At 52.4% G+C, this 24,525-nt stretch overlaps 1 protein-coding gene across 2 annotated transcripts; it reads left to right on the top strand.

Annotated features, from left to right (window-relative positions):
• Positions 1–3,379: 3,379 nt before the first annotated feature.
• On the top strand, positions 3,380–23,572 carry IPO13 (importin 13). Of its 2 annotated transcripts, XM_060621862.2 has the most exons (20): positions 3,383–4,279; positions 5,999–6,735; positions 11,894–12,034; positions 12,144–12,285; positions 12,394–12,560; positions 12,768–12,888; positions 12,975–13,122; positions 13,543–13,724; positions 13,805–13,831; positions 14,013–14,147; positions 14,321–14,464; positions 15,806–15,886; positions 16,683–16,820; positions 17,011–17,107; positions 20,077–20,129; positions 22,371–22,437; positions 22,526–22,584; positions 22,745–22,834; positions 23,130–23,311; positions 23,400–23,572. In XM_060621862.2, the coding sequence occupies exons 1-20, from the start codon at positions 4,196–4,198 to the stop codon at positions 23,494–23,496; spliced, it is 2,892 nt and encodes a 963-aa protein (XP_060477845.1). In that variant the 5' UTR covers positions 3,383–4,195; the 3' UTR covers positions 23,497–23,572. The 2 variants fall into 2 exon arrangements, 1 of the variants encoding a protein (XP_060477845.1); XR_009607028.2 differs by lacking the exons at positions 20,077–20,129; positions 23,130–23,311; positions 23,400–23,572 and having other exon boundaries at positions 3,380–4,279; positions 22,745–22,799.
• The last annotated feature ends 953 nt before the right edge of the window (positions 23,573–24,525 follow it).

The following is a 24,525-nucleotide window of genomic DNA, read 5'->3' as shown; positions in this document are numbered from 1 at the left end:
GCCCTTAAGCTTAAAATCGGGAGAGACAGACAATAAATAATTACTTAAATAATTATTTTTTAAGTTCAATTTGGCAAATAGTATGAAAAAGGACAAGAAGCTAAGCGGTATACACTTTCACCTGGAAGGAAGGAGAGGTTAGTGCTGACCCTGGCCTTCCACAGTGCCCCCGAGTCATCTTAAAAGTCCATGCAATCCTGAGCTTTCCTGCATGTCCTATGCAACCCTGTTTCCTGGGTCCTGTGAATTTGTCCAATATGATGTTCTTTGGCAATAAGACATACATATGGAAAGGCTACTGAGTCTGAGGAGCCATGGGACATCCGGAGGGGCTGTCGGGAGGAAGGGATATGCTGGTCTGGAGCTGAGGAAGGAGGTCTGGGCTGGAGATTAATTCCGCAGCTGTAAGTACAAGGGCAGTAGCCGCAGCCAGGGGCGCAGGAGAGCACCATGAGAGTGAGCCGGCGGAGGCCGCACCCCCCCCCCCCCCCCCCCCCCCCCGGCCCAAGGCATCTGACACTGAGAACCAAAATTCCTTCCAAACTAAGTGCCTGCTTTGGCACAGGTGCCCCTTCACCCAGGCAAGAGTGAGGGCTGTGTGCGTTCTGGGTCAAGAAGGAGAAACAAGTCTGTGCTTCCACTCTTCTGTGTTTACTGCCCCAGTTCTAGGTGCTCCCCAAACTCTGGTGCTTTTGCACTGCCTTCAAACACTCCTTTGGTGTTTACCTCTTTCTGCCTCCAAACTGATTCAGGATCCTCGGTCTCCTGCGCTCCCCACCTCCACCTGAAGAAAGTGGCACCAGTACCATACAAGTTTGCAGACACTACCTGGCCTTGGTTAGGGGTGAAGGGGGACATCCTGTCAATTGAAGGGTCACTGAGCCTAGGGAGCCCCTGCTAGAAAGACTTGAAAGCCTAGCCTAGCCCCCAAACCCTCCAGGCCCTGCCCTTCAGTGGTCATCTCTGAGCCACTTAAAGGAGACCGACTGAAGGCACCTCTGACAATGTTCATAGCAGGAGCCAGTTCAGAACCCAAGCCAAAGGCGCTAGCTCTCAACAGTCCCCAGATTGCCAGTCCTCAAACGAGTAGGGTCCTTCCAACTCAAGGCTACGTTCGGGGCCCCAGAGAGACTGTGCCCAACATCTCACAAAGTCCCAGATGAAACAGCACCTTCTCCACGAGAAGACACGTTCCTGTAAGAACTGGCCTCGGTGTGCAGCTCACAACAACCCAAATCCCTCTTTTAAAAAATAAGGCCATTTTCCCCAAAGGAAACAAGCTCCAGGACTGCAGTGCTCTGCCTACAACTTAGAGGCATGATCTACACATGATCTTACCAGGCAGAGCACTTTCTGCTCCTGAAAGCCACAGGTGGTTCTGGTTATCTCCATTTTTGACTGCAGACTTTGTTTCACATTTGCAAAACTACATCGTCCATTTGAGTATCTTCCCAGAACTAAGGTACGGTGTCCTCCAAAGGGGTATCACGTCACCATCTCTTGTAAGAAAACTACAGGCAGCTTTGAAAACTACAGCAGCTTCAGGGAGCACCCAAAACTTCTCTCTAGATTTGTTTCATCTAGGAATTGAGGTTTGGGGTTCCATGTGCTCCCCCTGCACTTGCCAATGGCTTTCCTCCTCTCTGCCCAAAGGTTGCCCTATTTCCCCTGCCTAGAATCCCTATGACAGAGTGTATGTGCACTGGCCGACTCACTGAGGTCTTCTGGAAAAGGAGAGGTTGCATAGAAAGCTGAGGGATCTGAGAAAAGATCTAAGAGTCTGTGCCATGTGAGATTACCTTTCTTATTCACAGGAGTGGTTCTTTCTTTTTTTAAAATTTTTGTTAATGTTTATTTATTTTTGAGAGAAAGAGCGTGAGCAGGGGAGAGGTAGAGAGAGAGGGAAACAGAATCCAAAGCAGGCTCCAGGCTCTGAGCTGTCAGCACAGAGCCCCATGCAGGGCTCGAACTCATGAACCGCGAGATCAGGACCTGAGCCAAAGTCAGACACTTAACTGACTGAGCCACCCACGAGCCCCCATAGGAGTGGTTCTTAACCTGTTTTGGAGGTATAGAGTCCTTTAGAGAATCTGATGAAAGCCAAGGATTCTCTCCCTGTACCCCCAACATGATGAAAAGCCCCTTCCTTCAATTTATTCTGCATACTACAGATAGGTGTTTCTAAAATGCAAATCCAATCATCACTGCCCACTTGAAACCCCACTTAAAATTTGTTGAATGTCTCAATTCCCACTGAATTTTGCTTCCTATCTAATTGAGCCCCATCCTCACCAGTTTCTATTATTCAAGCTCAGACCAAGTTTCTCTTCCTCGGGGAAGCCTTCATTCATTCACCTCAGGCCTCAGCAGCTATTGCCAATGTCAGCTTCCTCCACGGAACACAAGTACAGAGGTCCTTTCCCTTTTGATTACTATTTCCCCTTCTGGGATAGCTGGCAAGAGTTAATAACAGGAAAGGGCACCTGGCTGGCTCAGTGGGAAGAGCATGCGACTTTTGATCTCTAGGTTGTGCGTTTGAGCCTAGAGATTACTAAAATTAATAAATAAACTTAAAAAAATTTAATAAAAGGACAAGTGTAAGGGGTAGGGACTGCTGGGGTCTGTGGCCGACCAGATCTGTGGCTAGGCCGTGTGTCCCTGGACAAGAAAAGTTCAACCTTCCCAACCTCGGTTTTCTCATCAGAAAATAGTGACTAAAATACCCACCTCCGAGATGTTGAGAGAATCGGACCTAAGGTATGCAAAGTACTGTTCCTAGCACTTCAAGGTGAGCTATTCTTATTCTAATTACTCATAAAGAGAAGTTGCTTCCAAGCAGCACGTAAAATTCTCCGAGTACTGTCCATGGTATGAGGTTTCCGGGTTGCTAACTGGGCAGCCCGGAAAGCTGTCCTTTTTTACTCCTGAGGGGCGCCAAGCCCCCTTTCTTCTCAGGGTGGTGCTGACACCTTCTTCCCAGACCGCCCCCTTCCTGGGTGCCAGAAAGCGCAGACAGCGCAGCATCAGTGACCTGTTTCTCCCCGCGAACCCACAACACACACCTTATCCTCTAGCCTGGATTCCCAGCTCCATCCACCGGCCCCTTCAGTCTTAGGGAGCTGCTCATCAGCGCCACCCGCGAGTCTGTCCCGGTCGCCCGCAGAACGTCTGGGGCTGGCGGGGTTCGGCGGGTCCCCAGCCCACGTGCTCCCGACCTCCGCCGCAAGGCGCCGCCCTCCCGCTAGGCGCAATACGGACTACGTTTCCCAGGGTGCACAGCGGCGGGGCCTTGGCTCAGCGGGGGCCTCGAGCGGCGCGCCGCGCCGTCGCCTGCTCCGGGGGCGCGCGGGCCGGCGCGAGGACAGGGCCAGGGACCCGGAATGAGTTTCCGCGCAGTTCCGCTCTGCCTGGCCGGGCTGTGCCGGGCCGGGCCGGGCCAGGGCAGGCTCAGGGGCAGGGCGGCGCCGGAGTCGGCGGTGCCGGGGACAGGCGCTCGGGGCAGCCCGCGCCTCGCTGAGGTCCCCGCCCCGTCCCGGCCGGGCCGGCTCGTCTGTCAGTCACTGGGGCGGCGGCAGCGGCAGTAGCGGGGCCGGAGCCGGGCGGTGAGAAGAGCGCGGGCCAGGCCGGCCGGAGGGGATCTGCCACAGCCCCTCAACTCTACGGACTCTTCGCCCCAGACTCGCGAAGCTGCACCCCTGCGCCTCGTCGGACGCCTCCGTAACCCGCGAAGGGCTCTCTCCCTCGTCACCCCCCACCCCGTGACCTCCTCGTAGGACCCGAGAGCGCACTCAGACCAGGGTGTTGTGGGTACAGGCCATCGACCCTGTGACCTCTCACGGGCCAGGGGCTCGGTTTCCCACACAGGCCTGCCTTCCCTGTGACTCCCTCCTCAGAGAGTCTGGGGACAGAGCCGTGACCTACCACCAGGACCCCCGCCTGTGAACTCTTCACTGACGGCTCCCTCCTCAGAGTCCCCCTCAGTTGGTCTCCTCCTGAGAGCACTCCTTTTGGCCTCTGGCAAGCCCCCCATCCCCATCCGAGGTGGGGAGGCCTCGGCAGCCATGCCCGCCCTGGGCCCCCTGTCACCCCACCGCTCCCTGGGCACCCAAGCTGGGGTCTAGCACGGGGCCAGCAGCCAAGGGGCTGGGGCAGGAGACAGGTCAGGGTCCACCTCCCTGCTGGGGAGGGAGCAAAGATGGAGCGGCGGGAGGAGCAGCCTGGGGCTGCAGGGGCTGGAGCAGCACCAGCCTTGGACTTCACTGTGGAGAACGTGGAGAAGGTATGAGGGCCCGGGGGTGGGCATACCGGTGACAGAGCAGAAGTTCTGGGGACTGACATTAATGCCAGAGCCCAGGCCTGGGCTGGGTGCCTGCTGGGATGGTGCCCCCAGAGCACCTGGCATTTGCTGTCTCTCTGGGCAGGCGTGGACAGCAGTGTTATGGTGTCCTAATGGGCTATTTTTGGCTTTCCTTAGACATGGGTTCTCTTTGGATACTCTAGGGTCTTGGGCTGGTCCCTTCAGGGTGCTGATAGCCTAGACCTCCGGCCGGATTGGCTATTCTCCAGCTCCGTGGGTACTGCATAAGCAGTGCAGTAAGAAACCAGGAATCCAGGAGACCTACAGCTCAGCCCTCGGGAACCATACAGATGCTGAGCCATACTGGACCTGTTTTGTGACCCAGGGGCTCAGAAAATAACCTGGAACTGAAACAGTCTGGGTTACGTTTTCACTCTTTCTTAGGGAAGGATCCTTCTTGTATTGGATGGAGGCCAGACGAGTCCCGAGCAGGCAGGAAGGGCTAACCCCCTCTCTCTGGTAATGGATCTAAGGGATCCGGTCCTGCTGGCAGCCTCAGGATCCTTCTCTGCTCACCTGTCCACATAGCTTCCTGCCACGGTCTTCCCAGGCTCTCCCACAGCCCAGCCCATCTTTTTTGAACTGCTTCTCTGGTTCTTTTCTGGGTTCTGCCCCTGAGGCCTGGGATGCAGAAATGCCTCCCTGCTGGGTTGAATGGGGAGATGGAAAGCAAGGAATGGTTGCAGATATTCATTTGTTATTTTTGAGCCCCTTTTGCCATACCAAATGGTGAAAATCCATCCCTGCTGCTTCTTTGCCTGCTGAATTCAGCATCCCTGAGGAGCCAAACAAGGGACTGTAAATATAAGCTGCTGTCAGAGGTACAAATAGGGCTAAGTCTACTTGGATGGAGCTTGCTTAGGGGGTCAGAGTCCTGACCTCACTCTTCCACCCCCCGGGGCTGGGTGCTGTTGGCATGGTGGCACACTCTTCCGTGTGCAACCAGGGAGACGAACCACTGTTTTCTTACTGTGTGAAGTCCCTGTGGAATTGGGACCCTGGGGATTTGGCGAGTTGAGAGCTCCAGGCAAGGCATTTGCCAGGGCTGCCAGCCAAGACTTCTTGACCAGCTTTTTGGACCCTCACATGCGCTCTCTGGGGGGTGTTCTCACCCTCCCCTCCAGTATGCCTCTGGCCTAAGGCTGCCTGGCAAAGCCTTAGTCGTGCTCAGATTTCACAATGGCTTTGGTGCCAGCATCTGGAGTGACCGAGGGATGATCCTGGGGGAGCTGAATAGAACCTTTGGAGTTGATGGGACCAGCTGTGCCTGGGAGGGTCAGGGCCCTTCAGGCTGTTCCATGCTCTTCTCAGGCTTAGCTTTATCCCTGTGGAGCCATTCCTTCAACCTGGGCCTTGTCCTTTACCTCAAATGCCTCCCCTTTGGGGAGCTCAGCCTCTTTCTGCTTTCCTGTGAAGGTTCACTTTCTGAACCCCTAATGTTTGGCTATGATGACAACATGGTAGAGCATGGGCAGAGTTCAGGCTTTCCGGGTAGCAGTAGGATCCTCGGCTCAGGAAACAGTGAGCTCTACCTGCTCAGCCCCTCAGTCAGAAAGAGAGAGCAGATTTGCAAGACCAAGTTCTGGGCTCTGACGGGATCCAGAGTGGCCAACACCTGCTCAGTCCTGTGCTGTCCTGCAGGCGCTGCACCAGCTCTACTACGATCCCAACATTGAGAACAAGAACCTGGCTCAGAAGTGGCTGATGCAGGCCCAGGTCTCCCCACAGGCCTGGCACTTCAGCTGGCAGCTACTGCAGCCCGACAAGGTGCCTGAGATCCAGTACTTTGGGGCCAGTGCCCTGCACATCAAGATCTCTCGCTACTGGAGTGACATCCCCACTGACCAGTATGAAAGTCTAAAGGCACAGCTCTTCACCCAGATCACCCACTTTGCTAGTGGCTCCAAGATCGTGCTGACTCGGCTGTGCGTGGCACTGGCCTCCCTGGCTCTCAGCATGATGCCTGATGCTTGGCCGTGTGCTGTGGCAGATATGGTACGGCTCTTCCAGGCTGAGGACTCACCGGTGGATGGTCAGGGCCGCTGCCTGGCCCTACTAGAGCTGCTGACAGTGCTGCCGGAGGAGTTCCAGACGAGCCGCCTGCCCCAGTATCGCAAAGGCCTGGTGCGGGCCAGCCTGGCAGTGGAGTGCGGGGCTGTCTTCCCGTTGCTAGAGCAGCTGCTACAGCAGCCCAGCTCACCCAGCTGTGTGCGTCAGAAGGTGCTCAAGTGCTTTTCCAGCTGGGTGCAGCTGGAGGTGCCACTGCAGGACTGTGAGGCGCTTATTCAGGCTGCCTTTGCTGCTCTGCAGGACTCGGAGCTCTTCGACAGCAGTGTGGAGGCCATTGTCAATGCCATTTCACAGCCTGATGCCCAGAGGTGAGCTGGTCCCCATCTTCCCAGAAAAGAACAGTTTGATTGGCCTTCCATCTATCTGTTCAATAAACACGAATTGAGTGCCTACTGCATACCTGGTCCTATGCTGGAGATACACAAGGAGGCAAACAAGACATGGTCCTTGTCCTTATGGTTCAGAGAGGGAGACACAACTAATCATCCAACAAATTATTCAGTTAAAATATTTGACTCTTTCTTCTCTTTCTCTCAACCAATCAGTCACCATGTCCTGGCTGTTCTGCTCCTGACCACATTGCAAATCTATTTTTCCCATCTCCATTGCCACCACCCTAGTCCGAGCTGTCATCATCTCTCTCCCCAAATGATTGCAGAGATTTTTCACTAGTCCCCTGGTTTTTACTCCTGTACCCGTATTGTCCACCGAGCAGCTAGAGTGATCTTTTGAAAAGGAGGATCCAGTTTGTCCTTTCTGCTCAGAACCCTTCAGTGGCTTTTTGCAGCTCTTAGGATGAAGTTCAGAATCCTTAACGTGATCCACAAGGTGCTGCACAGCATGGCATCTCTAACCTCTTCTCATGTCATGCTCCTTTCTCCACTCTCATATAGTCTTTTCAGTTGCTTGAATGTTCCATGCTCCTTCTAGCTTCTGAACCATCACAGGTACTTGGCACATCATCTCTACCTCAACTGAAATTTCATTATCTTAGGAAAGCCCTCAATGATTTTTAAGACTAAGTTTGGTCTACTCTATTATTGTATCTCAGAGCTTCTAGTGTTTTTCCTTCTTAGCCTGTAACACAGTTTCATCATAAATTAATGTATGTCTCCTCATTGGTCTCTCAGCTCTGTGAGGACAGACACTGAATCATTTTATTTTGTCACATTGTGCCTGGCAGCATTTGGTAGCATTCGGTGTTTTTTGAACAGATGAAAAGTAGGAGTTGCCTGAGAGGTGGGAGCAGGGTGGGGGAGTTCAGGGGAAGAGAGAGCGCTCCAGGCTTCAGGAACTATAGCAGGGACAAAGGCCCCTGGTGCGTAGCACCATAGTACCTTTAAGGACTTGAAGGAAGGTGAGTGTAGCGAGGTGTTTGTGCAGCAAATGTTTGTTGCGTGCCTCTTTGTGTCTTGGGCCCTGTGCTGAGCACCAGGTGCGTAAAGATGAATGGGTTGACTTCAGCAAGCCAGGAGCTCATAGTCTAACAGACACATGGAGGGGCAAATGTGGTCAACGAGATGAACGCTATGATAGAGAAAATGGTGGGGGGACTGTAAGAGCCCAGAGGAGGCATTTAACCTGGTCTTAGGACTGTGAAAGGCTTCCCAGAGGAAGTGTGCTTTAAAGAGCCTTAGCAAAGAAAGGGTGTTGAGAAAGCCTGGTGAGTGGTGGTGATTAAACAGCAGGATTTAAGGACCAGTTGTGGGAGGTCTGGGCCCAGATTATGTAAGACCTTGTCAGCCAGGCTTAAGATTTTGGTCTTCATCCTGAGGATGATGTAAAGATATTAAAGAATTTCAAGTAGAGAAAATGCCATAATGAGATGTTTGGTATAAGTTGGATTGGCCATGGCAAGACTGGAGACACTAACACTTCAGAGGTAGGACTTTAGAAACCCTTAGCAGACTTGGAGGGGAAAAACATTGAAAGAGATGGCATCAGAGAGTGGTTAATGGCTCTAGCCTTGGCATTAGTCATGTCTGAGTTTGAATCCCAGATGGTCTGTTTACTAGGTCCGATACCTTGGATAAGTCGCTTTTAAGCCTCAGTTTCCTCATCAGTAAAATGGGTGTGATCATATTAACCTGAGAGAGTTGTAAAGGCTTAAATAGGACAATGTGCACAGGGTCTGCCCCTGGTATTCTATAAAGGATATTTTGATATTAATAGGATTAAAGAAGAAAATGTCTATGAAAGGTTTAGCCTGGTTCTTGCACGCCCCATAAAAGGCAGTTGTTAGTATTTGGTATCGTTTTGCATTGGCAGTTAGTGTATCTTTCCCATGGTTTCCCAGGTTTTCCAACTCAAGGTGGGTATCAAGTCCCAGGACTAGCCTTTCTTGGCATCTTGAAGCTCGAGTGCCGGCTGCACTCAGACAGTTGGTAGCTAAAGGGAATTGGCCAGGGCCAGTGCATGGGTGATGTGGGGTGTCCTTGGATACACCCAGGTTTACCCGCCCAGCCGGTCTCCAGGGCTTTGGCAGGTAATTGATGCCTCTTCTCTTCTGAACGAATGAGCGAACAAGGAGCCAGTGAGGGAACCCACAGCCTCCTGAGCGCCCATTGGCTGCAGCCCCCATGGTTGCTTAGCAACTCTCCCCATTTTCTCAGCTCTCCTCCCTGAGCTCTAATTGCAGGTCTGGGCTGAGCTCAGTGTGAGTGGCAGCCAGCAAGTCCCAGCAGCCCTGCCCCGGCAGCTTGAGCTGACCAACAGAACTAGGCCTCTTGAACCCAGTCTCAGCCATGGGCTTAAAGACATCCTCTCTATCTCCCTCTCCCAAACCTAGAAACCTCTGGAAGCCTCAGACCTGCTCTTCTGTGTGCATAGTTCTCAGGAATAGGTGCCCAGGTGGTGGGAAATCTAAACAAGGGTTTCCCCCACCGGGGTGCTGCACCAGCCTAGTGTCAGAGTTTGGGTCTTGCTCTGTCTAGTCTAGCTTCTTAGACTTTGGCTTGAGAAAGTCACCTGTGGTTTTGCCTCTTGGGTTATCCAGCCACTGCCTTCCCCAGGTGTCCTAATATTGGCTGTCCCCTTGGCTGAGCTTGCACTCAGGTCCTCTCTTTCCCACTCTTCCACAGCTGCTGCTGCTTGCCTGACTCTCTCTCCCTCAATTTTCTTTTTCCTGAAATATGTTTTTAGTCCTGGAAAAGCTTTCACTGGGGGCTGGGGGAGGAGAGAAGGTGAATTAGACAAGTTCTTGGGGGCTCCCATCAGTTAGAATTTGAGATATGGGCTGAGATTTGCATAGATCCTTTGGGGAAAATTCAGGTAGGGCTCTGAAAGAGCAGTCCTGCAGCAGAAGAGGCTACCTCAGCCTGGAATTTGTCTCAAAGTTGCTATATGACCTTGAGTTATACTCTGAGCCCTTCTGGACTTGTCTGTGACTTAGCCTATTATGCAGCTCAAATGTGACCAATTAAGAACTCAGTGAAGATTGAGTACCTGCTGTGTACATGAACTTTGGCAGGTGTGAGGGAGCCTTGGTGGGGACACTTTGGGGACAGGGCACTATCTCCTGCCCCCATCTCAGCTGCTGGTAAGCTCACACGCCATGACTTTGGCCCTGTCCCTGCTCTCTGTGCCAGAGTCTGGCCTGAAGGTGCCCATTGTCTGGTGGTGCAGCCTGTGTCAGGGTCATGAGACTGAAGCTATCCCAGCTGTTTCCAGGCAGAGCCCTCTAGGGCTGTCTCTGGGTTGGGAGTATCCTGGTGTGGATACCTTGTCCAACCAGAATGAGGATTTGGAGAAAGCTGACATCTGGGCTGGTTGCCCCTTGTTTTCATCTTACCCCTGAGGTTGAGACTACCTGCCTAGCAGCCTGCTTAGGGCAAATGCAAATAGAACTCCTCTGGACTCTCAACCTCCTACCTCTCCATAGATTGCTATGGTGACACTATGATTGGTAGCAGAGGGGTCTCAAGCATCTGATTACCTCTGAGAGTATCACTTCATGTGATTAGTCTGATCTCCACAGCAGGCTGCTGGGGAGGGGTCCAGTGAGATAGAGCTAGCATTCTCAGTCTCCTTTGTATACTGTGTGTCCCCTGCTCCCCTTTAAGGATCATTGTGCTTCAGGACTCTGACTTGCACCTTCTTTTCTCTCATTCACCGCTTTCTTCCTGGGCAGTGCTCATCTACTCCCATAGCTTCAGTTACCAGCTGTTTGCTGATGACTATGTCTCTTGCTCTAACTTCTCCCTTGGGCTTCAGGTTTTTATATCCAACTCTCTGGACACCTCTGTTTGCATATCTCACCAGGTACCTCTGATTCAACATGCCTAACACTGAACTTATCGCCTTCTGGCCTCCCATTAAATTTATTACTATTCCCCTCTACCCACCCCTCCTGGCCTCAGTAAATAGCTCCACCATCTACTTAGTTGTTTAGTCAATAACCTGAGAGTTGTCCTTGACTCTTCCCCATTGTCATATTCAGTCAGTCATCAAGTCCTGTCCATTTTTCCTCTTAGCTGTCTCCTAGTTCATCATCTATTGCTGTCCCTTCATACTGCCACCAGAGTACATAGGAATTAGGATCTGGTGGTAGGGAGTGGAATGGAAGATGGGGACTGATGCTGTCGGTGCCTTCTGAAGTCTTTATCAGGGCTCCTGAGCCTGTATTAACTCCTCTGTCACTCATCCTGTTCAGTCTCCCTTAACACTGTCTATATTAGTTTTCTGGAGGGGCTGTAATAAAGTACCCCACACTGGGCAGCTTTAAACAACAGAAATTTATTGTCTCATAGTTGCAGAGGCTGGGGGTCCAAAATCAAGGTGTCGGTTTCCTCTAAAAACCCGGAGGAGAATCCTTCCTCACCTCTTCCTAGCTTCTGTTTGTTTGCTGGCAATCTGTGGTGGTCCTTGGCTTTAAGTTGCATGACTCCAATCTCTGCCTTTGTCATCACATGTCATTCTCCCTATGAGCCTCTGTCTTCACATGGTTGTCTTATAAGGACATCCATTGTATTGTAGTAGAGCTCCCCCCCCCACTCTGTGATCTCATCTGCAATGACACTGTTTTGAAATAAGATTACATTCTGAGGTATTGGAGATTAGGACTTCAGCACATCTTCTTGGTGGATACAACTCAGCCCATAACAGGCTGCCCCCTGGCCCCTCCAAAATATGTCCTTCCCACATGCAAAATACATGCATCTCATCCCAACTTCCCCAGAAGTCTTAACTCGTACCAGCACCAACTGTAAGTCCAATTAGAGGACACAATTTAACCTGTAACACTGACCTCATACTTCCTTCTCAGAGTTCTCCTGGAAGTCTCTGACCGAAGGTTCTTCTCAACATGGGCAGCATCAAAGCTACGATGTAGGCCCTGACCTCTTTTTTGCTTTGGGTTTGTTGTGGGGAGTGAGCTTTGATGGAAGACAGGGAGAATATGCCTTTCTCTCAAAGCTGGTGGGGGATGGGTAGACAGCTCTGATGGGTCTCCTTACCTCATGCCTCCAGGTATGTGAACACACTCCTCAAACTCATCCCGCTGGTGCTGGGATTGCAAGATCAACTGCGACAGGCAGTGCAGAATGGGGACATGGAGACCTCCCATGGCATCTGTCGCATTGCTGTGGCCCTGGGCGAGAACCACTCCCGGTGAGCAGTTGGGCAGCTGGGGGTGGGATAGCAGGGCCCTCTAAGAGGTGTGGTTTTGGAGCCCTGTTGGGGGAGGGGGAATGACCTTACTATACCTCCTCCTTCCAAGGGCCTTGCTGGACCAAGTGGAGCACTGGCAGAGCTTCCTGGCCCTTGTCAACATGATTATGTTCTGCACCGGCATCCCTGGCCACTATCCTGTCAATGAGACCACCAGTTCCCTGACCCTCACCTTCTGGTACACGTTGCAGGTGTGTCTATGTGACCTCTAGTAGAATTGGGCTGTAATGACAGAAGGTAGATCATGGGCTTCTGGGCCTGGTGCTGAGGTGGCTAACTTTCTTCCCTGGCTCTCTCAGGATGACATTCTGTCCTTTGAGGCAGAGAAGCAGGCTGTGTACCAGCAGGTGTACCGGCCGGTCTACTTCCAGCTGGTGGATGTGCTTCTGCACAAGGCCCAGTTTCCTTCTGATGAGGAATATGGATTCTGGTCCTCAGATGAGAAGGAGCAGTTCCGAATTTACAGGTGATGGTAGCAGGCCAATCCTACCTCTAAATAGAGTCCTGAAATAATGAAGGCAATGAGGGGAGGAGCCCAAGACCAGGCCTCTTGAATCCTGAGGTTCCTTTCTCTATTCTCTAGGCACTTTTGCAGTTGTGAGGGAGCTGGGGTGGGCTCCTGGGCTTGGGAGCAGGATCCGGGCAGTGTATAAGGTCTTCGTCTACTTCTTAGGGTGGACATCTCAGATACGCTCATGTATGTGTATGAGATGCTGGGGGCCGAGCTGCTCAGCAACCTCTATGACAAGCTGGGCCGTTTGCTCACCAGCTCAGAGGAGCCCTACTCCTGGCAGGTACCTCCCAAGCCTGATTCCCTCAGCCCTCCCAGAACTGTCACACCCTCCTCCTCAGCCAAGCCAGTGGCACCCTCTTTCCTCAGCACACAGAGGCCCTGCTCTATGGCTTCCAATCCATCGCAGAGACCATCGATGTCAATTATTCTGATGTGGTGCCTGGGCTCATTGGCCTCATTCCACGGATCAGCATCAGCAACGTGCAGCTGGCGGATACTGTCATGTTCACCATTGGTGAGACCTGGCACACACCCATGAGCACATTTCCAGAGCCACAGGCACCCCATCCCCAGCTATAGTTGGCCTGCTGGTTCCTGTCCAAAATGGGAGAGACACACATGCCCACACACACAATCAGCATTGCAGCCAACTGGCTGTCCTGGCACATCTAGGGGTCCTTCCTACAGTGTTCTGAGCTGCAATTCAGTGAAGCTAGTTTGCTGTCAATGGAACAGCAGTGCTAGACCTCTTCTGAGTAACTTCTTCCTGCTTCTCAGCTATAAGGCTCCTGTTTGAGCATGTGCATGCATATTTGCCTATTCAGCTCTAGGGCTGTAATTTGATCTGCCAGAAGCTCTGCCTGCCTCTCAGGGACATGGTACAAAGCCAGCCTGGCCTGCCTCAGATATCCTCCCCTCTCCCTTCTTCCCCCAGGAGCTCTGTCTGAATGGCTGGCTGACCACCCCGTCATGATCAACAGTGTTCTGCCCCTAGTACTGCATGCCCTAGGCAATCCTGAGCTCTCTGTCTCTTCAGTGTCCACCCTCAAGAAGATCTGCCGAGAATGCAAGTATGACCTGCCACCCTATGCTGCTAACATTGTGGCTGTCTCCCAGGTATGCGTGAGCTAGGGTTGGGCTGGATCTCAGGGCACACTGCCCTGTGCTGATACCAAATTCCTTCTGTTTATCTCCAGGATGTGTTGATGAAACAGATCCACAAGGTGAGCCCAGAAGTTTCTAGGGGGTCCTTGGGGATATTATGGGAATCTGCAGAAATCCTCTTCTGCCTTTTCCTACCCGTTGTCTTTTATTCTCTGTTCTTGGAAGCTTCCCCAAGAGGTTTATTCTTCCTGCCCACATCCAGATGTGTCCAGGATTGACTTTCCATGTTCTGCCCCACAGACAAGCCAGTGCATGTGGCTGATGCAGGCACTGGGCTTCCTGCTGTCAGCCCTGCAGGTGGAGGAGATCCTTAAGAACCTGCACTCCCTTATCTCACCCTATATCCAGCAGCTGGAGAAGCTGGCAGAGGAGATAGTGAGTGAGCTGGTGTGTGTGTGTGTGTGTGTGTGGCCAGAAGGCAGGGGTGGGTTGCCCTTTGTGTGGGCTATGGCTGTTGGGGAGTGGGGTTGGAGTTGACAGTCAGGGCTGGGGTCTGGGGGCCAAGCTGGGCCTCGGAGATCCAGAGCTTGGTTTGATTCTCCCCATAGCCTAATCCTTCCAACAAACTGGCCATTGTCCACATCTTGGGGCTTCTCTCCAACCTCTTCACCACGCTGGATGTCAGTCATCATGAGGATGAACATGAAGGCCCTGAGCTCCGGAAGCTGCCAGTGCCACAGGGACCCAACCCCGTGGGTGATGTTGCCATTGCCCTCCACCCCAAACACACACACACACACACACACACACACACACACACTACCACACACCCTGTGGGAATATCATTGTTACTCCCCAACTTCATGGATAATATTGTCATGGTTCCCTTGGCCCCATGGGGCATGATGCATTTGGTGTGCTGACCCTGTGAATGACCTTATCATTGTGCCTCATTCTGTAGGGAGTGATATCATTGTGTCATCCAACCTTGTGGGTGATATTTGTCTTTGTCCCCAGCCCAACCAGGGTGATGTCATTGTGGTTCCTCCATCTCATGGGAGACATTGACATTATCCTTCAACCCCATAAATGATGTAATTATGAGTTCCTGTTTGACCCCCAGTTCCGGGGGGGTCTTCTACTTGGCTCCTCACCATCCCATGTGGGCACTGGGGATGCTTACATGCTCTACGTGTAATAGTTCTTGCCTTCGACTTGCTCCCAGTCTAGAGGAAACATACGTAAACAGATTGTCACAAAGCAGTGTGATAAGTACTGTGATAAGCTCAGGCACAGGGGGTTGGGGTGACCACTTACAAGCTGTTTGATCTGGAGCAAGGCTCAGCTTCCCATTCAAAACTATGAACATCAGACTACCTGGCTTGCTTATCTCAATAGAATGATGCTGGGTAGCATATGTGGTCTTGAGTAAAATTTTGTATAAATGTGAGACACTGCTTGGATTATTGTTCCCAGGGTTTCTCCTGGAGAAAAGGGAGCCACAGTATCCTAGCTTCTCTCTTCAGCTCTCCACCTTAGTTTCAGTTGCCCTTTTGGCTCTAGACCAAAGTTGGGCTAGCGTCCTCCTACAGAGCCCCTTCTCCTTCCGTGGTAGTCATTGTCCTGCCTTCCCTTACCTCCCAGGACCTCAGTCTGCTCTCTGCTCCTCCATAAGTTGCCATATCTGTGCATCCCTTGGGGCTCTGCACCCTAAGCCTGTTTGAGTGAGACAGCATCTCCACTGCAGGGGCTAACCCATAGGCTTTTGATACTGAAAGGATTTTTCTGAGCAGAAATGGATAGGGAGTGATTTTTCTTAAAAGTTACAAAGTGTTAATAATCTTCTGAAGCCTTCATAATATCCCTGCTTTGCACTTTGAGGCTTCCTCTAAAATGATCCCTAGAATTCAGGATATCCTCTTTATTCATGGGGGATTCAACACACCACTCCTTCCCCCAAGGTCCCATCCATTGAGTCCTCAACATGCAGTCTGGAGTAATAGGTTTGAACTTCTGGCCAACTTTGTACTACCGGGTCCTTCTGGGGTGGGTGAGAGTGGTGGTGGGGCACCTCACTTCTTCTGTGTCTTCAGGTGGTTGTGGTGTTGCAGCAGGTCTTCCAGCTTATCCAGAAGGTGCTGAGCAAATGGCTGAATGATGCCCAAGTGGTGGAGGTGAGCCTCAATCCTTGCTCTCTGCCCCCATCGTGACTTTGCTTAGATACGGAGCAGGATGAAGGTGTTGCTGCCCCATCTTGGCTTACAGTGGTCTGGAGAAAATAAAGGAGGTGAATCCTGCCTTACAGACACAAGGAATGTTTTGGGAAGACATTCAGAACTTTCCAATATCACAGGAAGTCCTTGACCAAAGAACTATGATGTTGGGGCTGAGTGACAGTCAGGGATCCACTTGTAATCAGAGACCTGCCTTTGGTCCGTTTTCAATTCAGGATTTTCTTACTATTGCTGCTCTCTGAGAGGAAATGGTGGAGATGTAAGTAGCAAGACTTGAGTTACAAAGTTCCATCCCGTGCTCCTCTGAGAAGGCCTTTTGGCCTGCTGCCTTTCAGGGTGAGGGTCAGGCTTATTTACCTCTCTCGATTCGCAGGGCCAGGCCAGGCTTATAGGTAAGGGTCCCACCTTAGGCCTCCTCTGTGCAGAGCCTCAGTTGTGTTCTGGGTGATTGTGACCTGCTAACCAGGACCCCTTTGCTTTCTTCCTTTTTTCTTTTTTTTTTCAACGAAATATATTTGACAGTTAACATTGTATAAATTTAAGGTGTACAGCATGTTGATTTGACACATTTATGGATTATAATATGATTGCCATTGTATGATAATTAGAATCCCTATCACATCACATAATTATACTTCTTTTTAGGGGTTGGAATAATTGAGATCTAGTCTCTTGGCAGGTTTGATGATCATAATACTGTTGTCTATTTCCTGGGCCCCTTTGCTTCTTTCCCAAGGCGGTGTGCGCTATCTTTGAGAAGTCTGTTAAGACACTGCTGGATGACTTTGCCCCCATGGTGCCACAGCTGTGTGAGATGCTGGGTCGGATGTACAGCACCATCCCCCAGGCCTCTGCTCTTGACCTCACTCGACAGGTGGGCCTTCTGATTGAGGCAGCAGTGTTTTAAATTTCATCCTAGTTAGAGGTCTGACCCAGGGATGGGGTGGTGGGTAGAGTGGGGTGGATGGCGTCCTGGCAGGGATCCTGACCTGCATTCTAGGAATGCTGGCCAGTTCTTGGTGAGACAGGGCCTCAGCTGACCAGCATTCCCTGCTTTGTTGTAGCTGGTCCACATCTTTGCTCATGAACCTGCCCACTTTCCCCCAATCGAGGCCCTCTTCCTGCTCGTCACCTCCATCACACTCACTCTCTTCCAACAAGGTAGGTCCTGACCAGGGTCCCTGCTGTTGCCGCCACTGCCACCACTGCCACTGCCTCTGCTTCCCCGATTGGGGAGCCAAAGCTGCCCACTCTGTTCTCCTCTGTCCCCTGAGTTGCACATGGGACTTGGTGGGAAACTTGGGGGATCAAGCACAGCACAATTGTCACCCTCCAAGTAGTGACACCGTAGGTTGAAGTGGATAAGAGAGTGAATGATGTCTTCTACTGGCCTGCTGGACTTAGGGCCAGTCTTGATGTGGGGGGAGATGGGGCCAGAGTTCTGAGGGACTTGGGACACTAGGCTGGCTCCTTTTCTTTGGGATATAATGAAAAGTGGAAAGAGCATGGGCTTTGGAGTCAGATAGACCTAGATTCTAAGCTCATCACCACCAACTAGTTGTGTGACCTTGGGCAAGTCACTTACCTTTGCGGAGCCTTTGTTTCCATGTCTGTGAAATAGAGATTTCGTGTACTTGATAGGATTGTTATAGGTATGAAAGCAGTGTCTCTTGGTCCCCTGGCTTGGGGTTTTTGCACATGAAGTACTCAGGGAGTTCTGGTTCCTTTCCCTGCATCGGGGCTTATTCCTTTTTAGGCCCAAAGCTTTTGGCTGTGGTCCCAGCTCCCCGTTCTCTGTGGCCCTCTGCCTGAGAGTGCTGGGAGCAGGGGGCTCCAGGCTTCCCCTGCTGTCTAACCCAGGCTTCTAACTTGGAAAAGAAACAGCGCTGCTCCACCAGCCTCATGAGTCTTGTCTGGATTTGTGGTTGCAGGTTTGAGGCTTACCAGGGGTTTCAGCTGGAGCCAGAGCGCTCTCTGCTGATGTCATCATTATGTGGTCCCATGATGCTGGCCTCTGCTCCAGTGGCCCATGGGTAGGTGCAAAGCGAGCAGAAACTTGAGCCAGAAACCAAGTGTGGCCACCCTTAAATCCTTAACTCCACCTCTCCCACTTCTTGCATCCAGTCAGGGGCAAATCTAGGTGGTCCTGACTCCTGATTATCCCGCAGACTGCCCACCTCTCCCCTTCCTCCATGACCACACCTCAGTGTCCGGGTTGCCCCAATAGTTCTCTAACTGGTTTTCCTGACATCTGCCCTTCCCTGCAGTCCATTCTGCATCCTGCAGTTGTAATGTTCTTTAGAAAACACACATCTGAGTATTTTCCCTCTCTGGCTGGAAACCCTTTCGTTGGCTGTCCATTGCCTCCGGTTCTCACCCTGCTCCCACCCACATGGTGCAGCTCCTGCATACTCCTCAGTGTCTTCTGCCAGTGTCCCTGAGACACCAGCAGTCTAGCCACACTGACCTCTCCCTTTGATGTCCCATTTGATCCTCTAACTGGAATGCCCTGTACCCTTTACTGGGTGAGCTCTTACTCCTCCATGCCTTACTTATGCATCAGTCCTAGAAGCTTCTCTGGGGCAGAACTGGGTGCTTCTGACTTTATGCTGAAACTGCATCATGTACACACTGCTGATATAGTACCAATCATACTCAATAATCAGCTTTCATGTGTGTGTCTCTCTCCCTAGACTAAGCCCCTCAAGGGCAGAGTCGAGCCTCTTCTCTCTGCATCCTCAGTGCCCAGAACAAGGCCAGCATAGAGTAGGTATCAGACACTATTGAAGAAAGGAGGGTGAGGTCTCCCTGCCCTCGGAACCTTTCTTCCTCACTATCTGGGGCCAGCCACTAGCAGGGTGGCTGCCGAATGTCAAACGTGCTGTCTGTAGGGGGACCCTGGCAGAGGGCATGGGCCTCACTCTCCAGGACTTGAGTAAATCAGGGCTCAGATGTGAAAGAGATGGGCTTTATCAGTGGCTCCTCATAGCCTGGAAAAGGAAGCATGGAAGAGATAATTATCTACTTTACAGTTGGGGAAACTGGGCATTTGTGGCTTGCACAAGATCACACGGCTCCTTAGTGGTGTATCAGGCAGATGTTCGTGCAGCGCCTCCTCCTGAAAGGGGAACAGCCCAGGAGCTCTAGACACATGCCTTGTCCTTGCCACAGGTGTCAACAGAACTGGAGGCAGAGTAGTGTCCAAAACCAATCATACTTGCTGGGCTTGCTGGTTGTCTTGCAGGACAGGATGGCCCCCTTACCTGTTATGCTGTCCTGGTCTTGCCATTCCCTTCTCAGCCTCTGCCCTCCCACTGCACCATGGGGTGACATGTTGACTGGTTTCCCTCTTTCTCTGTGTGTCCAGATGGTGGGAGCTGGTTTTCAGCCCTGAGCCTGGCTGTCTGCTCAGTTGGTGTCCGTGTGGAGGGGCTTTGCTGGGTGGGGCTCTCATTTTTGGCCTCATGATACAGTTTCTTCCCCGAGGCCCCGCTGGTGGCTTGCCCAGCCATCCCCACAGCATATTGGACTCTGCCCTAGCCAAGGAGGAGTCCTCTGGTTTAAGTGGACCCCAGGGAGTCCTTCCCTTGGCCAGACCAAGAGCCCTAAGGCCATGGAAGTCAGGGGGCACCTGCTCAGGCCCTGATACCCTGGCCTTTCCAGGGCCTTCAGCCAGGCCCCCAAGGGAGTTACCAAGGACTAACCTCTCGCCATCCCTGCCCTCCTCTTTGATGGCTAGTGTTGGGGAAATGTGCTAGGAGGCAGTGTAGGGCCACCCCAGCCAGCCAGAGGCCGCAGCAAGAGTGGGGGTTGTTTCTTCAGCTCTGTGGAGTCCAACATTGCTTCAGCACCAAAGGCTCACTGGGGGGACTGGCCTGAGGAGGAGTGGGGAGTAGGTGGAAGGACCCCTGGGAGGGAGCTGGGGCAGGCCCGTCCTTCACTTTGCCGTCTCTTTCTGTTGGGCTTCTCCCAGTTCATGGTTTTTGTATGTTTTGTTTCTTTATCTTGCTTCCTGCTGCTCATGTGCCCCCACGCTGTCTCCCTGCAGGCTCTCAGTCCCACATAACTATATGAGGTTGAGTTGCTGTTTGTATAATTTTTTCTTAAGTTCCATCTTTATTATATTTTAGGGCCCAGGGATCATCCTGATATTGTTGATTCATTTATGCAACTCCTGGCACAGGTGTGTTTTAGTTTTATTCATTCACGTTCTGTTCTCTCTCTTTCTCTTTCTCTTATGTTGAAATTCAATTTAAGCCTATTTTTAGCTTTCTGTTGACAAATTTTTTTTCTGTTCAGTTGAATAGAGTTTCTTCATCTGTTTCCGTGGAAGTTGACAACCCAACATCCTCCTTTAGTGCCCCTTTGCCTCAACTAGCTCATTCTTCCACCAAGACCAGGGAGAGGCGATCCCAAAGGGAGGGAGCTGGGCTGGCCTGGGCGGGGGAGGGGGAGTAATTGTGCCCGGCAGCTCCTTCGTAGCTGGGGTGCCCTTGAAGTTCAGGGGTGAGATCGGAGTTGAAGGGCCTGGGGTTCATTGTCCCGTGCTCCTGCCGGGGAACTGCCTGCCTCAGTGCCCCCACCCCCCCACCTGCTCTGGAGAGGTGGCCGGGAGGAGCTCCGAAAGGAGGGGCCAAAGGTGAATGTGCTGGGGTGGAGCCCGGAGTTGGGCTTCAGGTTGTACTGCTGTTGGGAGGTGGGGTGCTGGCTCCACTGTGAGGCTGCGTTGGGATGTGTTTGTGTTTGGTGCATGTGTAAGTGGGTTGGACCTTATTCGTATGTTTTCAGTTTAGTTTGGTTTGGAAACAAATCACATAGCTGCTGTAAGTAGTACGTGTGTTGTGTCGGGAAAAATGTGTAGTTGAAGTGTGGGCACGTGCACTGATGCATGTTGTATGTTGGTGTGCATTAGGCATTGATGGGTTTTGAAGCAGTGTCATGGGTTGGAGGTGTGTGTGTGGGGCTGTGAGAGTGCGTATTTGGGGGAAGGAGTGTATGTTGTGGTGTCGGTATGTCTGACATACAGGGAATGTGTGTTGTGGAAGATACATGTGGTGAGCTGTGGGGACATGGGGCTAGTGCGGGGACCATGGTGGGGATCCTGTGGGTTGGGGTAAATGATGTGTTCCTTCGCTTAATCAGTCCACAAATACTTAGCGTGTGATACATGTCTGGTGCTCTGCCAGGTGCTGAGGGTATAATGGTAAACAAAAACAGGCATAGTTCTTACTCTCTTGGAACTTACAGTATGGTGGGGGGGGTGGGGCGCAGGAGGAGGGGGGAATAGGGAGTGTGTTCTGGGCCTGGATAGACATGTGTGTGGGTAACTGAGGGTGCATCCTTGGGGGTGAGGGCGTTTGTGTGTGTGTGTGTGTGTGTGTGTGTGTGTGTGTGTGTGTGTGGATGGGTGTGTTAGGAGGGTACATGTGCTAGAGGACTGGGTAGCTTGAAAGTGTGGGCATGTGGACATGACTGGGGAATGTGGGGCATTTGAGGGATGTGAATATGTAGCAGGGTGTGTTGCAAATGTGAGAAAGTATGTGTAAGGGATGTGATGGAGGTGTGTTTGAGGGTAAGTAGGGTGTTTCCAGAGAGGGTGAGTGTGGGGGTGCTTGCACATGAACGGGAGTGGAAGGTATGTGAGGGGCTGGAGGGTTGGGGGTCTACATGGTATGTGTTGGGGGGCTGGTGGGGAGCAGCCGTGTTTGATAACTGCTGGAGCTGTGCAGAGCATCTCCTGTGACCTGAGGATGTGCCAGTCGTGTCCTAGTACCACTTGGGGTGGGCTTTCTGCCCCTTGTACTCATTCCCCCCACATGGCAGCACTGATTCCTGAGCTGGGTGTGGCTGAGAAGGGCCTGGACTCAGGGTATCCCGGTTGAATGGTGGGGCCATGGCTCCAAGGCTCCGACCCTACTTTTCCTCCTCCTAAGCTGGAGGGTGTCTGAGGAATGCAGGTGGGACGTGGGGGCTGTTGGACTGGGCTCCACATCCAGCTGCCATCTCTTCTTTCTGCTGTCCTGTTAACAAATCCAGGGGGCTTTGACTGCCTCTGAATCAAAGCAGTCACTGCTGGCTACCTGGAGCCTGCAGGAGGTCTGGCCTTGATGGAGGGGAAAATAAAAGCGTTTGCTTAGGGAGTGACTTGGGACCCAAGCTTTCTGTATTGTGACCACCCCCTTAACCTCTCACACACACCTGTGCATTCATGTACACATACATGTACGTAGCATCCCCTGGCTGCTCCCCTCCTGACTGAACTGTGGGGTGGTTTGGGTCCCCCAGAGATGGCTGGGTGGCTGATTTTGGCAGCCTGTACCTATGGTGCGTGAAGTTGGGGCCTGGGGTGGCAGGTGAGTGGTGGGGAGGGGGGATGGTCCTTGGAGCTGGTTGGGGCTGGGCTTACCAGCTCCACCTCCTGCAGGCTCTGAAGCGGAAGCCAGATCTGTTCCTGTGTGAACGATTGGATGTCAAAGCTGTGTTCCAGTGTGGTAAGTGGGGCCAGGTGGACAGGAGGGCCTGGGTCCCCCTTAGGAGGATCCTTAAGCCCCACCTGATCTGCCTCTGCCTCTCCTACAGCTGTGCTGGCCCTCAAGTTCCCTGAGGCACCTACTGTCAAGGCCTCCTGTGGCTTCTTTGTGAGTCCCATGCTGAGTCCTGACCCTCCCCCCCCCGCACCCCAGCCCCTATTCGCAGTCCTGCCCCTGACTCCAGAGTGTAGGGGTATGGTGTGCAAGTCTTGTCCCCAGGGAGAGTGGGGAAAGAGCTGAGGCTGACAGTCCTCTCCATCCTCCGTAGACAGAGCTGCTGCCTCGGTGTGGGGAAGTAGAACCTGTGGGGAAAGTGGTACAGGAGGATGGCCGTGTGCTGCTCGTAGCAGTGCTGGAGGTGAGATGCAGCCGTGTTTGATGGGGCTTCGATGGGAGTGGAGCGGCCCTCACTCCTGAGGCAGCTGCCCTCTGGGAAGCTTGAGCCTTTGGTTCCCTAAGCTGACTCTATTTCTTCAGCAGTTAAATGGCTGACAGTTGTTAGGGTTGCTGTGAGGATCAGCTGGCTCTCAGAAAGCAGCACTTACCATGTGCAGCTTGGCTGAGAAACTGTCTGGGAGTGGGTGGCGCATGGCTAGGCACCCTTGCCGCAAAAGGGGCAAGGCCCTGGTGTGCTGAGAACCCGTCTCCCTCAGGCCATTGGGGGCCAGGCCTCCCGCAGCCTCATGGACTGCTTTGCCGACATCCTATTTGCTCTGAACAAACACTGCTTCAGCCTCCTGAGCATGTGGATCAAGGAGGCACTACAGCCACCTGGTTTTCCCTCCGCCCGCCTCAGCCCTGAACAGAAGGACACCTTCAGCCAGCAGATCCTTCGGTGAGCAGAGCCGGCGGCACCTGGGCTCTGGTCCAGAGGAGAGGGTGGTGGTGGTGGACGGTACTAACCTGCTGTCCTTTCCCTTCAGTGAGCGAGTGAACAAGAGGCGGGTGAAGGAGATGGTGAAAGAATTCACACTGCTGTGCCGGGGGCTACATGGCACAGATTATACAGCTGACTACTGAGAGGGGCCCCCGTCCCACCCACACCTCCTCCTCACCCCTCCCTATTCCCAAAGAGTAAACCTGGATCTTCACTGCATTGCTGTCTCTGCTTCCTTTTTTCTGCCACCACCACCTAACTGGGCAAAGGCCTGGGGAAGGATGGGAGGATGTTTGGATCCAGGCCTTATTAGGGAGTTGGGGGCCAACTTCTAGCTCCTAGAGTGGAAGTGCTCCGCTGTAGCCAAGCCTCCTAGGTTGGAGCCATACATAATACTGCTGTTGCTCTTGGGTTGGGGTGGGCCTGCAGTAGTATCAGCAACCTCCCCACGGCCCACTGCCACCCATTAAATTAGTCCCAGCATTCATGCATGCATACATTTATTTAATCAGCAATGCTGAGTACTAGCCCTCTAGTTCTGCCTTGCTTTGTTCTGTCTGAACAAGGGCTGATCTAGTCCATAGCTACCATGTTTAGCTGGGAGAATGGGACCAGTGAGGGAAGGCTGCTCGGAGGAACTTTCACTTCTGATGGGACTGGAAGGTTTCCCAGGTAGAGGACTTGGGGCTTTCAGCTGCAAGTGAGGTGGGGTGGGGTCCAACTAGGAGGGAAGAAATGGAGAGTGGTTTTAAGTCCCAGGATAGGTTTCTTGTATGGGGTTATGGAGGCCACACTTGCACAAGGTTGAGGAAAGGTATAGAAAGTGGAGCTGAGGATGTGTAGGAGGAAGCATGGCAGGCCCCTGAGGAAGAGGAATGCAGGGCCTCAAGCTGTCTTCACACCTGGAGCTTCCCACCTCTGTGCTACCTGACCAAATCTTGATGGTCAGGGCTCAGTCAGGACCAGGGACAGCTCCCCGGCGGCTGTTGCTCTCTTCCCTTGGTAGGTGTCCCTTACTTTCTGTCTCTCAGCCATAGTTTCACCCCTGCTGTCTCTTAGACACCCCAGGCTTCCCCTCAGTAAGATCTGAAGAGCAGGACTTGGATCTCCCCATTTCCATTCCTGAACCTTGAGTCTCCTTGGAGGTGACAGAGCTGGTTACCCCCCTGTTC

Source organism: Panthera onca, chromosome C1, assembly GCF_046562875.1.
Source record: "Panthera onca isolate mPanOnc1 chromosome C1, mPanOnc1 haplotype 2, whole genome shotgun sequence".
Lineage (NCBI taxonomy): Eukaryota > Metazoa > Chordata > Mammalia > Carnivora > Felidae > Panthera > Panthera onca.
This window is presented reverse-complemented; position numbering and strand designations above follow the sequence as displayed.

Coding starts and splice junctions, on each gene's coding strand:
- IPO13 (XM_060621862.2), top strand. CDS start 4,196: ATGGAGCGGCGGGAGGAGCAGCCTGGGGCTGCAGGGGCTGGAGCAGCA. Junction 12,286..12,393: donor CCTTCTGGTACACGTTGCAG/GTGTGTCTATGT, acceptor TGGCTCTCTCAG/GATGACATTCTGTCCTTTGA. Junction 12,889..12,974: donor AGGAGCCCTACTCCTGGCAG/GTACCTCCCAAG, acceptor CTCTTTCCTCAG/CACACAGAGGCCCTGCTCTA.